Here is a 14,697-nt window from a genome sequence, read left to right as displayed (position 1 = left end):
GTTTCTCAAAGTGCTGTTGTCAGACCACCCAAAAATCAAAATTACCCAGGGGTGCACATTAAACATGCACATTCCTGGGCCCCATGCTAGACTTACTGAATCATGGTCTCTGGGGCTGGAGCTGAGGAATCTTCACTTTTTATAAGATGTGAAAACTGAATAGGAGTTTGACAGGTAGAAAAGAGGAGACTAAGGCATTCCAGGTAGAAGAGTACATGTAAAGGGATAAGGCTTGAAAAGGCATCCCATGCTCAAGGGTCAGTAAAGTGTGGTCTATGTAGCCATAGAATTAAGGCTGAGATTGCTGAGGTCTGTGAGGGACTATGAATGCCATATTTAGATACCTGTGCTGTATCCAGTAGGTCAGGGGTCACAAGCTCAAACTGCCTTTGGGATTTCACGGGCCAAGGTTAACTGTAGAGTGTCCCATCTAAAGGGAATAACCACTACTCAGCTCCAACCAGTTGTTGCTGTACAGGAAATCTGAGTCTAGTGTTGTCAAATATCCTGATTTTTCAAAAAAGCTAAGATCTAAAATTTATGTGACATCTCCTGACTTTAAAAATTTTTTTAACATCTTTATTGGAGTATAATTGCTTTACAATGGTGTGTTAGTTTCTGCTTTATAACAAAGTGAATCAGTTATACATATACATATGTCCCCATATCTCTTCCCTCTTGCATCTCCGTCCCTCCCACCCTCCCCATCCCACCCCTCTAGGTGGTCACAAAGCACCGAGCTGATCTCCCTGTGCTATGCGGCTGCTTCCCACTACCTATCTATTTTACGTTTGGTAGTGTATATATGTCCATGCCACTCTCTCACTTTGTCCCAGCTTACACTTCCCCCTCCCTGTATCCTCAAGTCCATTCTCTAGTAGGTCTGCATCTTTATTCCCATCTTGCCCCTAGGTTCTTCATGACCTTTTTTTTTTTTTTTTTAGATTCCATATATATGTGTTAGCATACGGTATTTGTTTTTCTCTTTCTGACTTACTTCACTCTGTATGACAGACTCTAGGTCCATCCACCTCACTACAAATAACTCAATTTCGTTTCTTTTTACGGCTGAGTAATATTCCATTGTATATATGTGCCACATCTTTTTAATCCATTCATCTATTGATGGACACTTCGGTTGCTTCCATGTCCTGGCTACTGTAAATAGAGCTGCAATGAACATTTTGGTACATGACTCTTTTTGAATTATGGTTTTCTTAGGGTATATGCCCAGTAGTGGGATTGCTGAGTTGTATGGTAGTTCTATGTTTAGTTTTCTAAGGAAAGTCCATACTGCTCTCCATAGTGGCTGTATCAATTTACATTCCCACCAACAGTGCAAGAGGGTTCCCTTTTCTCCACACCCTGTCCAGCATTTATTGTTTGTAGATTTTTTTATGATGGCCATTCTGACTGGCGTGAGATGATATCTCATTGTAGTTTTGATTTGCATTTCTCTAATGATTAATGATGTTGAGCATTCTTTCCTGTGTCTGTTGGCAATCTGTAGATCTTCTTTGGAGAAATGTCTATTTAGGTCTTCTGCACATTTTTGGATTGGGTTGTTTGCTTTTTTAATGTTGAGCTGCATGAGCTGCTTGTAAATTTTAGAGATTAATCCTTTGTCAGTTGCTTCATTTGCAAATATTTCTCCCATTCTGAGGGTTGTCTTTTCGTCTTGTTTATGGTTTCCTTTGCTGTACAAAAGCTTTTAAGTTTCATTTGGTCCCATTTGTTTGTGTTTTTATTTCCATTTCTCTAGGAGGTGGGTAAAAAGGATCTTGCTGTGATTTACGTCATAGAGTGTCCTGCCTATGTTTTCCTCTAAGACGTTGATGGTGTCTGGCCTTACATTTAGGTCTTTAATCCATTTTGAGTTTATTTTTGTGTATGGTGTTAGGGAGTGTTCTAATTTCATTCTTTTATATGTAGCTGTCCAGTTTTCCCAGCACCACTTATTGAAGAGGCTGTCTTTTCTCCACTGTATATTCTTGCCTCCTTTATCAAAGGTAAGGTGACCATATGTGCGTGGGTTTATGTCTGGGCTTTCTATCCTGTTCCATTGATCTATATTTCTGTTTCTGTGCCAGTACCATACTGTCTTGATTACTGTAGCTTTGTAGTATAGTCTGAAGTCAGGGAGCCTGATTCCTTCAGCTCCGTTTTCCTGTCTCAAGATTGCTTTGGCTATTCGGGGTCTTTTGTGTTTCCACACAAATTGTGAATTTTTTGGTCTAGTTCTGTGAAAAATGCCAATTGTAGTTTGATAGGGATTGCATTGAATCTGTAGATTGCTTTGGGTAGTAGAGTCATTTTCACAATGTTGATTCTTCCATTCCAAGAACATGGTATAGCTCTCCATCTATTTGTATCATCTTTAATTTCTTTCACCAGTGTCTTATAGTTTTCTGCATACAGGTCTTTTGTCTCCTTAGGTAAGTTTATTCCTAGGTATTTTATTCTTTTTGTTGCAATGGTAAATGGGAGTGTTTCCTTAATTTCTCTTTCAGATTTTTCATCATTAATGAATAGGAATACAAGAGATTTCTGTGCATTAATTTTGTATCCTGCTACTTTACCAAATTCATTGATTAGCTCCAGTAATTTTCTGGTAGCATCTTTAGGATTCTCTATGTTTAGTATCATGTCATCTGCAAACAGTGACAGCTTTACTTCTTCTTTTCCAATTAGGATTCCTTTTATTTCCTTTTCTTCTCTGATGGCTGTGGCTAAAACTTCCAAAACTATGTTGAATAATAGTGGTGAGAGTGAGCAACCTTGTCTTGTTACTGCTCTTAGTGGAAATGGTTTCAGTTTTTCACCATTGAGGATGATGTTGGCTGTGGGTTTGTCATATATAACCTTTATTATGTTGAGGTAAGTTCCCTCTATGCCTACTTTCTGGAGGGTTTTTATCATAAATGGGTGTTGAATTTTGTCAAAAGCTTTCTCTGCATCTGTTGAGATGATCATATAGTTTTATCCTTCAATATGTTAATATGGTGTATCACGTTGATTGATTTGCGTATATTGAAGAATCCTTGCATTCCTGGGATACACCCCACTTGATCATAGTGTATTATCCTTTCAATGTGCTGTTGGATTCTGTTTGCTAGTATTTTGTTGAGGAGTTTTGCATCTATGTTCATCAGTGATATTGGCCTGTAGTTTTCTTTCTTTGTGACATCTTCGTCTGGTTTTGGTATCAGAGTGATGGTGGCCTCGTAGAATGAGTTTGGGAGTGTTCCTTCCTCTGCTATATTTTGGAAGAGTTTGAGAAGGATAGGTGTTAGCTCTTCTCTAAATGTTGGATAGAATTCTCCTGTGAAGCCATCTGGTCATGGGCTTTTGTTTGTTGGAAGATTTTTAATCACAGTTTCAATTTCAGTGCTTGTGATTGGTCTGTTCATATTTTCTATTTCTTCCTGGTTCAGTCTCGGAAGGTTGTGCATTTCTAAGAATTTGTCCATTTCTTCCAGGTTGTCCATTTTACTGGCATACAGTTGCTTGTAGTAATCTCTCATGATCCTTTGTATTTCTGCAGTGTCAGTTGTTACTTCTCCTTTTTCATTTCTAATTCTATTGATTTGAGTCTTCTCTCTTTTTTTTCTTGATAAGTATGGCTAATGGTTTATCAATTTTGTTTATCTTCTCAAAGAACCAGCTTTTAGTTTTATTGATCTTTGCTATCGTTTCCTTCATTTCTTTTTCATTTATTTCTGATCTGATCTTTATGATTTCTTTCTTCTGCTAACTTTGGGGTTTTTTTGTTCTTTTTCTCTAATTGCTTTAGGTGTAAGGTTAGGTTTTTTATTTGAGATGTTTCTTGTTTCTTAAGGTATGGTTGTCTTGCTCTAAACTTCCCTCTTAGAACTGCTTTTGCTGCATCCCATAGGTTTTGGGTCATTGTGTTTTCATTGTCATTTCTTTCTAGGTATTTTTTGATTTCCTCTTTGATTTCTTCAGTGATCTCTTCGTTATTAAGTAGTGTGTTGTTTAGCCTCCATGTGTTTGTATTTTTTACCGATTTTTTCCTGTAATTGATATTTAGTCTCATAGCTTTGTGGTCGGAAAAGATACTTGATAAGATTTCAATTTTCTTAACTTTACCAAGGCTTGATTTGTGACCCAAGATATGATCTATCCTGGAGAATGTTCCATGAGCACTTGAGAAGAATGTGTATTCTGTTGTTTTTGGATGGAATGTCCTGTAAATATCAATTTAGTCCATCCTGTTTAATGTATCATTTAAAGCTTGTGTTTCCTTATTTATTTTCATTTTGGATGATCTGTCCATTGGTGAAAGTGAGGTGTTAAAGTCCCCTACTATGATTGTGTTACTGTCGATTTCCCCTTTTACGGCTGTTAGCATTTGCCTTATGTATTGAGGTGCTCCTATGTTGGGTGCATAAATATTTACAATTGTTATATCTTCTTCTTGGATTGATCCCTTAATCATTATGTAGTGTCCTTCCTTGTCTCTTGTAACATTCTTTAGTTTAAAGTCTATTTTATTTGATATGAGTTTTGCTACTCCAGCTTTCTTTTGATTTCCATTTGCATGGAATATCTTTTTCCATCCCCTCACTTTCAGTCTGTATGTGTCCCTAGGTCTGAAGTGGGTCTCTTGTAGACAGCATATATACGGGCCTTGTTTTTGTATCCATTCAGCCAATCTATGTCTTTTGGTTGGAGCATTTAATCCTTTACAATTAAGGTAATTATCGATATGTATGTTCCTATTACCATTTTCTTAATTGGTTTGGGTTTATTATTGTAGGTCTTTTCCTTCTCTTTTGTTTCATTCCCGGAGAAGTTCGTTTAGCATTTGTTGTAGAGCTGCTTTGGTGGTGCTGAATTCTCTTAGCTTTTGCTTGTCTGTAAATGTTTTAATTTCTCCATCAAATCTGAATGAGATCCTTGCGGGGTAGAGTAATCTTGGTTGTAGGTTTTTCTCCTTTATCACTTTAAATATGTCCTGCCACTCCCTTCTGGCTTGCAGAGTTTCTGCTGAAAGATCAGCTGTTAACCTTATGGGGATTCCCTTATGTGTTATTTGTTGTTTTTTGTTGTGATTTGTTGTCTATTCAGGTATTCCACAGATGCAGGGTACATGAAGTTGATTGTGGAGATTTAATCTGCTCCTCCTGAGGCTGCTGGGAGAGATTTCCCTTTCTCTTTGTTCGCACAGCTCCTGGGGTACAGCTTTGGATTTGGACCCGCCTCTGCGTGTAGTTTCCCTGAGGGCGACTGTTCTTGGCTCAGACAGGACGGGGTTAAAGGAGCAGCTGTTTCGGGGGCTCTGGCTCACTCAGGCCGGGGGGAGGGAGGGTTATGGATGCGGGGCGAGCCTGCGGTGGCAGAGGCCGGTGTGACGTTGCACCAGCCTGAGGCGCGCCGTGTGTTATCCCAGGGAAGTTGTCCCTGGATCACGGGACCCTGGCAGTGGCGGGCTGCACAGGCTCCCGGGACGGGAGGTGTGGAGAGTGACCTGTGCTCGCACACAGGCTTCTTGGTGGCGCAGCAGCAGCCTTAGGGTCTCATGCCCATCTCTGGAGCTCGTTTAGGCGGCGCTCTGAATCCCCTCTCCTCGCGCACCAGGAAACAAAGAGGCAAGAAAAAGTCTCTTGCCTCTTTGGCAGTTCCAGGCCTTTTCCCGGACTCCCTCCCGGCTAGCTGTGGCACACTAGCCCCCTTCAGGCTGTGTTCACGCAGCCAACCCCAGTCCTCTCCCTGGGATCCGACCTCCTAAGCCCGAGCCTCAGCTCCCAGCCCCCACCCGTCCCGGCGGGTGAGCAGACGAGCCTCTTGGGCTGGTGAGTGCTGGTTGGCACCGATCCTCTGTGCGGAAATCTCTCCGCTTTGCCCTCCGCACCCCTGTGGCTGCGCTCTCCTCCGTGGCTCCGAAGCTTACCCCCTCCAACACCCGCAGTCTCCGCCCACGAAGGGGCTTCCTAGAGTGTGGAAACCTTTCCTCCTTCACAGCTCCCTCCCACTGGTGCAGGTCCCATCCCTATTCTTTTGTCTCTGTTTTTTCTTTTTTCTCTTGCCCCACCCAGGTACGTGGGGAGTTTCTTGCCTTTTAGGAGGTCTGAGGTCTTCTGCCAGCATTCAGTAGGTGTTCTGTAGGAGTTGTTCGACATGTAGATGTATTTCTGATGTATTTGTGGGGAGGAAGGTGATCTCCGCATCTTACTCTTCTGCCATCTTCAAGCTGTCCTGACTTTTAAATTTTGACAACTAATTTTTTTAAATGTGATATGGTCTGCAGCACCCTCTCTCCAAAAAAATAATAATAATGCTTGTAGACCATATGTAGCCTAGAGGCCTCTAGTTTTTGATCTCCATAGTAAGCAGTGAGGGCCCATCCAAAATATTTAAGCACAGTTTATATAATTTAATCAGAAAAAATCATTCTAGCAGTGATATCTAGAATGATTTGTAGATGGTGGGACCAGCAGGGGCATGGTGGCCAATGAGAAAGGCAGGCTATGATGAGGCCTCAACTAGGGCAGAGGTGATAGAAACTGAGAGGTAGAACTGGATTTTTGAAATATTTCATAGATAACACAGATTAGATTTAGCAATTGCTAGAATATGGTAGTAAAGGAAGAGGGAAGAATAAATGGCAAGTGGGTAGATGGAGGTATTATCTGAGAATATAGAACATAGACGTTTGGGAAAAAAACAATAATAATTTTAGAAATGTTCAACTTAAAGTATCTTTTTTAAAAATTTTATTTTTTATACAGCAGGTTCTTATTAGTTATCTGTTTTATACATATTAGTGTATATATGTCAATCCCAATCTCCCAATTCATCACACCACCACCACTGCCCATCCCCGCAACTTACAGTATCTTTGTAGAAATGTAAGATGCATTTGGATATTGGACCTGATTAGAACTCAAGGGAGGGAAATTATAGCCAGAGCCAAAACTTTCCTGCAGAGAAGAAACATTGATAACTTTTTATTCATGGTCCAATTTTCTACTTAAGGATTATTTATGTCTCCTGTTTTAAAAAAGTTTTAAATTTGTGGTGTCTTTTGATATTTTTGCTATTATTTAGTCATTTTACTGAACATTAGTATCAACATCAGAGAATCATAGATTTCAGAGAATTCCAGAGTTGAAGGGGGCTTAACTTAAATGTCATTTAGTCTCCCCACCACTGTATCCTTGAATAACCATCCAACATCACTGGCAAGTAATCATGCTATTTCTACCAAGACAACTCCAGTGTCCAGGAGCTTATTCTCTCTTCAGTGCTTGTTCCATGTTTGGATCTCTCAGATCACTCAATAGCTTTTAAAAATATTTGCCTAAAATTTGCCTTTTTATCATTTCCATTCATTGCTTCTAACTCTGAGTCATACGGAATAAACAGATTAGAAACATCGAAGTGGAACAAAGCTGGGGGTATAGAGAAAATAGGCAAATCACAAGTAGGAAGATAATAAGGCATATGAACAGTTTTGTGCACCACACTTTTAGAAAGCTACAAATAATTTTGGGAGAGCTTAGAAGTGACCAACAGAAGATAAATGGGTTTAAAAAGGAATCCTATCAAGAAACCTCTGAGAAACCGGTGCCAGAAGTTGCTGCTAGGAAGAAGGCCTGTGGGATCTGAGGGTCTGTGATGAAAAGGAAACACATGCTTTTCCTTTCATACCCTTTTTACTATTTTAATTCCTTGCCATTCATCAGAGATAAAGAGATTCAGTTCTTATCAACATATGTGATTCTTCCCTACCCATATCTACTGTTTATTGCTCCTTGTATGACTGTCACATTTTAGCCTGTGTCAGCTTAAATTGTCTCCTCCTTATAGCGGCATCCATGACCACCTTTTTAAAGTGGGTTTGTGCCTCCACACTGTTATTTCCTATAATATTACTCATTTCATTTCTTTCATATCACTTCAGGATCTATAATTGTATTTATTGTTTATTCATTGTCTGTCCCTCTATAGATGATAACCACCTGAGGATGTGTTTACTATTTCATACTTAGCTCCTAGTATAATGTCTGACATACAGTAGTGAATAATAAATGTTTTTTAATGAATTAATTTAATACAAAAGACTAAAGGTGAATTCTAGTATACAGTTATACATGAACCAGATAGGTAGAGATGTCTGTCTACAGTGAGACCAGAATAGGGAAAGGAGACTAAAAGTTAAACAAGTGGGATTTAGAAAAGATTTACAAACTGCTAGATGATAGATGATTAAGCATAAGACAATTTTAATGAAAATTGTTGAATGATTATTTCTGTAGGCCTTTAAAAGTAGTATTCTTATTTTATTTGGACTATATAAGTTGTTGCTTTGTCTAAAAGAAAGGAGATACACCAAGTTCTCCATGAGTCTAAGAAATGGAGCATCAATTTTGGGGTTGATAAATATGATAAACTCTAATCATATTTTCCAAAGAATCACTGTTGATCTAAATTAGAATGGTTTGTTTCTCTTATTTGCCGTATTTTATAAATAATTCATTTTGATTTTTAGTTTTGTTTCATCACATGAGAAGCCAGATATTTACTTATCAAATTCTGCTTTGTCCAAGTTTGCTGCATCCTCCATGACAAAATTACCTCAACAAGCTGGAAATGCAAGTATTATAAGAAGAAGCACTTCTTTGTTTTTGTTTTAAATACCACCTGAATAGTTAAACCTTCAATGATTGCTAATTTTTTTAACCTCAAAATATAGGTCCATTTACAAGAAATAAAACAAAGTCTGTCGCCAGAGATTGAAAAGCTGTGCTTTACTCACTCTGAAAAAATATCAAGCTCTTCAAATTTTGTTAAGAAAGTGGATTGCTTTACTAGAAACAGTGAACATAAAAAGGAGGTTGATTTCAGGTAAGAACTCTTTAAAAATATTTTGAAACTACACTAGTAAAAACTTTCTACAAAGAAGTTCAGTATTCCTTTTCCCTTGTTTCATTTTAAAGATCAGAACCTAAATGTTTTATTTACTTAAAGACATTAAAATTTTAGACCACTGGTGAGCTAAGCTCCTTAAGATAATTCAAAATATCAAATATCTCAATTTTTGAGAACCCATATATTTGATGCTAGTAATTAAAACATTATATTATGTTGATAAACTATTTTTTTACTGATTTGAATGCACTATGTTGATAATATGAAGTGTAAGGTCACTTGAGAAATGAGATCAGCTAATTTTTTTAACATTCAAGTTGTATTTTAGCCACCAAGTTCTGTTAACAATTCTACAGATTCAAAGAGAAAGTCAGACTAAGTCTAATCAGTGCCCCGACTGCTGATCATTTTTATGGGTAACTCTAGGAGTTTCCCTCTCCTTGAATAGTCAAGGTTTATAGACCTGTTGACACTGATTAAATGGCATTACTTTCCAATATGTTTAAAGAAATATCTAAGACACTTGTCTCTACCTTTCACAGTTTATGAACTCTAATTTGCCCCAGACTTTCTACAAGGTTATGCACATTGAAATTTGTTTAATAAATTAACCTCTCAGCAATCTTCAAGTTTATCCATTTTATATTTATTATTATTTTATTGTAAATTTAAAAATAAATTGTGTTACAAAAATAGTTATTTTTACGTTTGCTTTTTCCTCCAGTTGGTATCATCCTGATGATGAAGCTGATGAAATGAAGTCTCTTCTGGGAATATTTGATGGTATTTTCTAAAACAATCAGGCAAAAATGCTTTTTATATTAATAAGACAAGGTATTAAAGACACCTAATTACAAAGCATGAGTTTTATTTTTAAAAAGTAGTTCATACTTGTTCAGATTATTTTTCTCTTGGATTTGACTAGCTTTGTTGACTCTTTTGCAACAAAATATTTGGACTGATTTTTTTCCCCATCATATTGTAACTTCATGAAAAGCACTTTTGCAGTGGCTTTGTTTCATAAGTTGATAATTGTTTCATTTAGAAATAATTATTGGTTATTAATTGGTTTTTGACGGGAACCAATTTTATATTTTCTTAACAAGAAGAAAGGTATTCTGTGAAAGCAAAATGATGGTAGGTCAGTGAATCTATTTACTCTATCGATTTTTCACCATTATTGTGTTGTTTTACTAAAGATTTTTAAGAATCCAATGGCTGTCTGAACCTATTGTTATATCATTTCAAGCAAAAATAAATGAAACATTAATCAATATAGACTGTTTAACTTGTTCTTCAATGTGACAAATTCTAAAACTTTGTTATGTTGACTTTTACTATAGCAAAAGCTATTTTATTTATGTTATTTTCCAGTGAGATATATCTCAAATTTCTTTACTGTTAAGTAGTATATAGGCACTGTAAGCAATGTTTGTTTTTTTATAGTTGGGTTTTGCTTTCTAATCCAGTCTGACCATCTTTGACTGTTTAGATCATTTACATTTGCTTTATTTTCCCATGAATCCATAAGTATGGGTTAATTGTATCGTTTTTTCTTATTAGTTACTTATTTTATAATATTAGTGTATATATGTCAATACCAATCTCCCAATTTATCCCATTACCGCCACCACCCACCTCCCACTTTCCCGCATTGGTGTCCATATGTTTGTTCTCTACATCTGTGTCTCTATTTCTGCCTTGCAAACTGGTTCATCTGTACCATTTTTCTAGATTACACATATATGCATTAATATACGATATTTGTTTTTCTCTTTCTGACTTACTTCACTCTGTATGACAGTCTCTAGGTCCATCCACCTCACTACAAATAACTCAATTTCGTTTCTTTTTATGGATGAGTAATATTCCATTGTATATATGTACCACTTCTTCTTTACCCATTTGTCTGTTGATGGACATTTAGGTTGCTTCCATGACCTGGCTATTGTAAATAGTGCTGCAATGAACATTGGGGTGCCTGTGTCTTTTTGAATTATGGTTTTCTCTGGGTATATGCCCAGTAGTGGGATTGCTGGGTCATACAGTAATTCTATTTTTAGTTTTTTAAACAACTTGCATACTGTTCTCCATAGTGGCTGTATCAATTTACATTCCCACCAACAGCGCAAGAGGGTTCCCTTTACTCCACATGCTCTCCAGCGTTTGTTGTTTGTAGATTTTCTGATGATGCCCATTGTAACTGGTGTGAGGTGAAACCTCATTGTAGTTTTGATTTGCATTTCTCTAATAATTAGTGATGTTGAGCAACTTTTCATGTGCCTCTTGGCCATCTGTATGTCTTCTTTGGAGAAATGTCTACTTAGGTCTTGTGCCCATTTTTTGATTGGGTTGTTTTATTAATATTGAGCTGCAGGAGCTGTTTATATAATTTGGAGATTAATCCTTTGTCTGTTGATTCGTTTGCAAATATTTTCTCCCATTCTGAGGGTTGTCTTTTTGTCCTGTTTATAGTTTCCTTTGTGTGGAAAAGCTTTTAAGTTTCATTAGGTCCCATTTGTTTATTTTTGTTTTTATTTCCATTACTCTAGGAGGTGGATCAAAAAAGATCTTGCTGTGATTTATGTCAAAGCGTGTTCTTCCTATGTTTTCCTCTAAGAGTTTTATAGTGCCTGGTCTTACATTTAGGTCTTTAATCCATTTTGAGTTTATTTTTGTGTATGGTGTTAGGGAGTGTTCTAATTTCATTCTTCTACATGTAGCTGTCCAGTTTTCCCAGCACCACTTACTGAAGAGATTGTCTTTTCTCCATTGTATATCCTTGCGTCCTTTGTCATAGATTAGTTGACCATAGGTGTGTGGATTTATCTCTGGGCTTTCTGTCCTGTTCCATTGATCTATATTTCTGTTTTTGTGCCAGGACCATATTGTTTTGATTACGGTAGCTTTGTAGTGTAGTCTTAGGTCAGCGAGTCTGATTCCTGAAGCTCTGTTTTTTTCCCTCAAGATTGCTCTGACTACTCAGGGTCCTTTGTGTCTCCATAAAAATTTGAAGATTTTTTGTTCTAGTTCTGTAAAAAATGCCATTTGTAATTTGATAGGGATTGCATTGAATCTGTAGTTTGCTTTGGGTAGTATAGTCATTTTCACAATATTCATTCTTCCAATCCAAGAACATGGTATATCTCTCCATCTGTTTGTGTCATCTTTGATTTCTTTCATCATTGTCTTATAGTTTTCTGAGTACAGGTCTTTCGACTCCCTAGGTAGGTTTATTTCTAGGTATTTTATTCTTTTTGTTGCAGTGGTGAATGGGATTGTTTCCTTAATTTCCCTTTCTAATCGTTCGTTGTTTGTATATAGGAATGCAAGAGATTTCTGTGTGCTAATTTTGTATCCTGCAACTTTACCAAATTCATTGATTAGCTCTAGTAGTTTTCTGGTGGCATTTTTAGGATTCTCTATGTATAGTATCATGTCTTCTGCAAACAGTGACAGTTTTACTTCTTCTTAAAAGGAATTTATATTCCTTTTATTTCTTTTTCTTCTCTGATTGCCGTGGCTAGGACTTCCAAAACTATGTTGAATAATAGTGGCAAGAGTGGACATCCTTGTCTCGTTCCTGATCTTAGAGGAAGTGCTTCCAGTTTTTCACCGTTGAGAATGATGTTTGCTGTGGGTTTGTCATATATGGCTTTTATTATGTTGAGGTAGGTTCCCTCTATGCCCACTTTCTGGAGAGTTTTTATCATAAATGGGTGTTGAATTTTGTCAAAAGCTTTTTCTGTACCTATTGAGATGATAATATGGTTTTTATTCTTCAGTTTGTTAATATGGTGTATCACATTGATTGATTTCCATATATTGAAGAATCCTTGCATCCCTGGGATAAATCCCACTTGATCATGATGTACTATCCTTTTAATGTGTTGTTGGATTCTGTTTGCTAGTATTTTGTTGAGGATTTTTGTGTCTATGTTCATCAGTGATACTGGTTTGTAATTTTCTTTTTTTGCAGTGTCTTTGTCTGGTTTTGGTATCAGGGTGATAGTGGCCTCATAGAATGAGTTCGGGAGTGTTCCTTCCTCTGCAGTTTTTTGGAAGAGTTTGAGAAGGATGAGTGTTAGCTCTTCTTTAAATGTTTGATAGAATTCACCTGTGAAGCCATCTGGTCCTGGGCTTTTGTTTGTTGGAAGATTTTTAATCCCAGTTTCAATTTCACTACTTGTGATTCATCTGTTCATATTTTCTATTTCTTCCTGGTTCAGTCTTGGAAGGTTATACCTTTCTAAGAATTTGTCCGTTTTTTCCAGGTTGTCCATTTTATTGCCATAGAGTTGCTTGTAGTAGTCTCTTATGATGCTTTGTATTTCTGCAGTGTCCATTGTAACTTCTCCTGTTTCATTTCTAATTTTATTGATTTGAGTCCTCTCCCTCTTTTTCTTGATGAGTCTGGCTAAAGGTTTATCAATTGTGTTTATCTTCTCAGGAACCAGGTTTTAGTTTTATTGATCTTTGCTATTGTTTTCTTTGTTTCTATTTCATTTATTTCTGCTCTGGTCTTTATGATTTCTTTCCCTCTACTAACTTTGGGTTTTGTTTGTTCTTCTTTCTCTAGTTTCTTTAAGTCCAAGGTTAGATTGTTTATTTGAGATTTCCATGTTTCTTGAGGTAGGATTGTATTGCTATAAACTTCCCTCTTAGAACTGCTTTAGATGCATCCCACAGATTTTGGATCATCCTGTGTTTGTTGTCATTTGTCTCTAGGTATTTTTTGATTTCCTCTTTGATTTCTTCAGTGATCTCTTGGTTATTTAGTAACGTATTGTTTAGCCTCCATGTGTTTGTGTTTTTTCCCCTGTAATTTATTTCTAATCTCATAGCATTGTGGTCGGAAAAGATGCTTGATATGATTTCAATTTTCTTAAGTTTACTGAGGCTTGATTTGTGACCCGAGATGTGATCTATCCTGGAGAATGTTCTGTGTGCACTTGAGAAGAAAGTGTAATCTGCTGTTTTGGGATGGAATGTCCTATAAATATCAATTAAACCTATCTGGTCTATTGTGTCATTTAAAGCTTGCGTTTTCTTATTAGTTTTCTGTCTGGAAGATCTGTCCATTGGTGTAAGTGAGGTGTTAAATTCCCCCACTATTATTGTGTTACTGTCAATTTCCTCTTTTATAACTGTTAGCATTTGCCTTATGTATTGAGGTGCCTCTACGTTGGGTGCGTATATATTTATAATTGCTAGATCTTCTTCTTGGATTGATCCCTTGATCATTATGTAGTGTCCTTCCTTGTCTCTTGTAACATTCTTTATTTTAAAGTCTATTTTATTTGATATGAGTTTTGCTACTCCAGCTTTCTTTTGACTTCCATTTGCATGGAAAATCTTTTTCCATCCCCTCACTTTCGGTCTGTATGTGTTCCTAGGTCTGAAGTGGGTCTCTTGTGGACAACATATATATGAGTCTTGTTTTTGTATCCATTCAGCAAGCCTGTGTTTTTTCGTTAGAGCATTTAATCCATTCACATTTAAGGTAGTTATCGATATGTATATTCCTATTTTCATTTTCTTAATTGTTTTGGGTTTGTTTTTGTAGGTCCTTTTCTTCTCTTGTGTTTCCCACTTAGAGAAGTTCCCTTAGCATTTGCTGTAGAGCTGGTTTGGTGGTGCTGAATTTTCTTAGCTTTTGCTTTTCTGTAAAGGTTTTAATTTCTCTGTTGAACCTGAATGAGATCCTTGCTGGGTAGAGTAATCTTGGTTATAGGTTCTTCCCTTTCATCACTTTAAATATATCATGCCATTCCCTTCTGGCCTGTAGATTTTCTGATGAGA

General features: G+C 36.9%; 1 protein-coding gene across 6 annotated transcripts in view; it reads left to right on the top strand.

The window, feature by feature from the left end:
• The window catches only part of HFM1 (helicase for meiosis 1), a 137,224-nt gene extending 127,476 nt beyond the window's left edge, over positions 1-9,748 (top strand). For all 6 annotated transcript variants that reach the window (XM_068540286.1, XM_068540287.1, XM_068540284.1 and 3 more), the window contains 3 exons: positions 8,516-8,618; positions 8,720-8,871; positions 9,620-9,748. In XM_068540286.1, coding sequence (XP_068396387.1) covers positions 8,516-8,618; positions 8,720-8,871; positions 9,620-9,689 — 325 coding nt within the window. In that variant the 3' untranslated portion in view covers positions 9,690-9,748. The remainder of the gene's footprint in view (positions 1-8,515; positions 8,619-8,719; positions 8,872-9,619) is intronic.
• The last annotated feature ends 4,949 nt before the right edge of the window (positions 9,749-14,697 follow it).

Source organism: Eschrichtius robustus, chromosome 3, assembly GCF_028021215.1.
Source record: "Eschrichtius robustus isolate mEscRob2 chromosome 3, mEscRob2.pri, whole genome shotgun sequence".
In the NCBI taxonomy this organism is placed as follows: domain Eukaryota; kingdom Metazoa; phylum Chordata; class Mammalia; order Artiodactyla; family Eschrichtiidae; genus Eschrichtius; species Eschrichtius robustus.
Note: the sequence above shows the minus strand (reverse complement) of the source record. Positions and strands in the feature narration are given on the sequence as shown.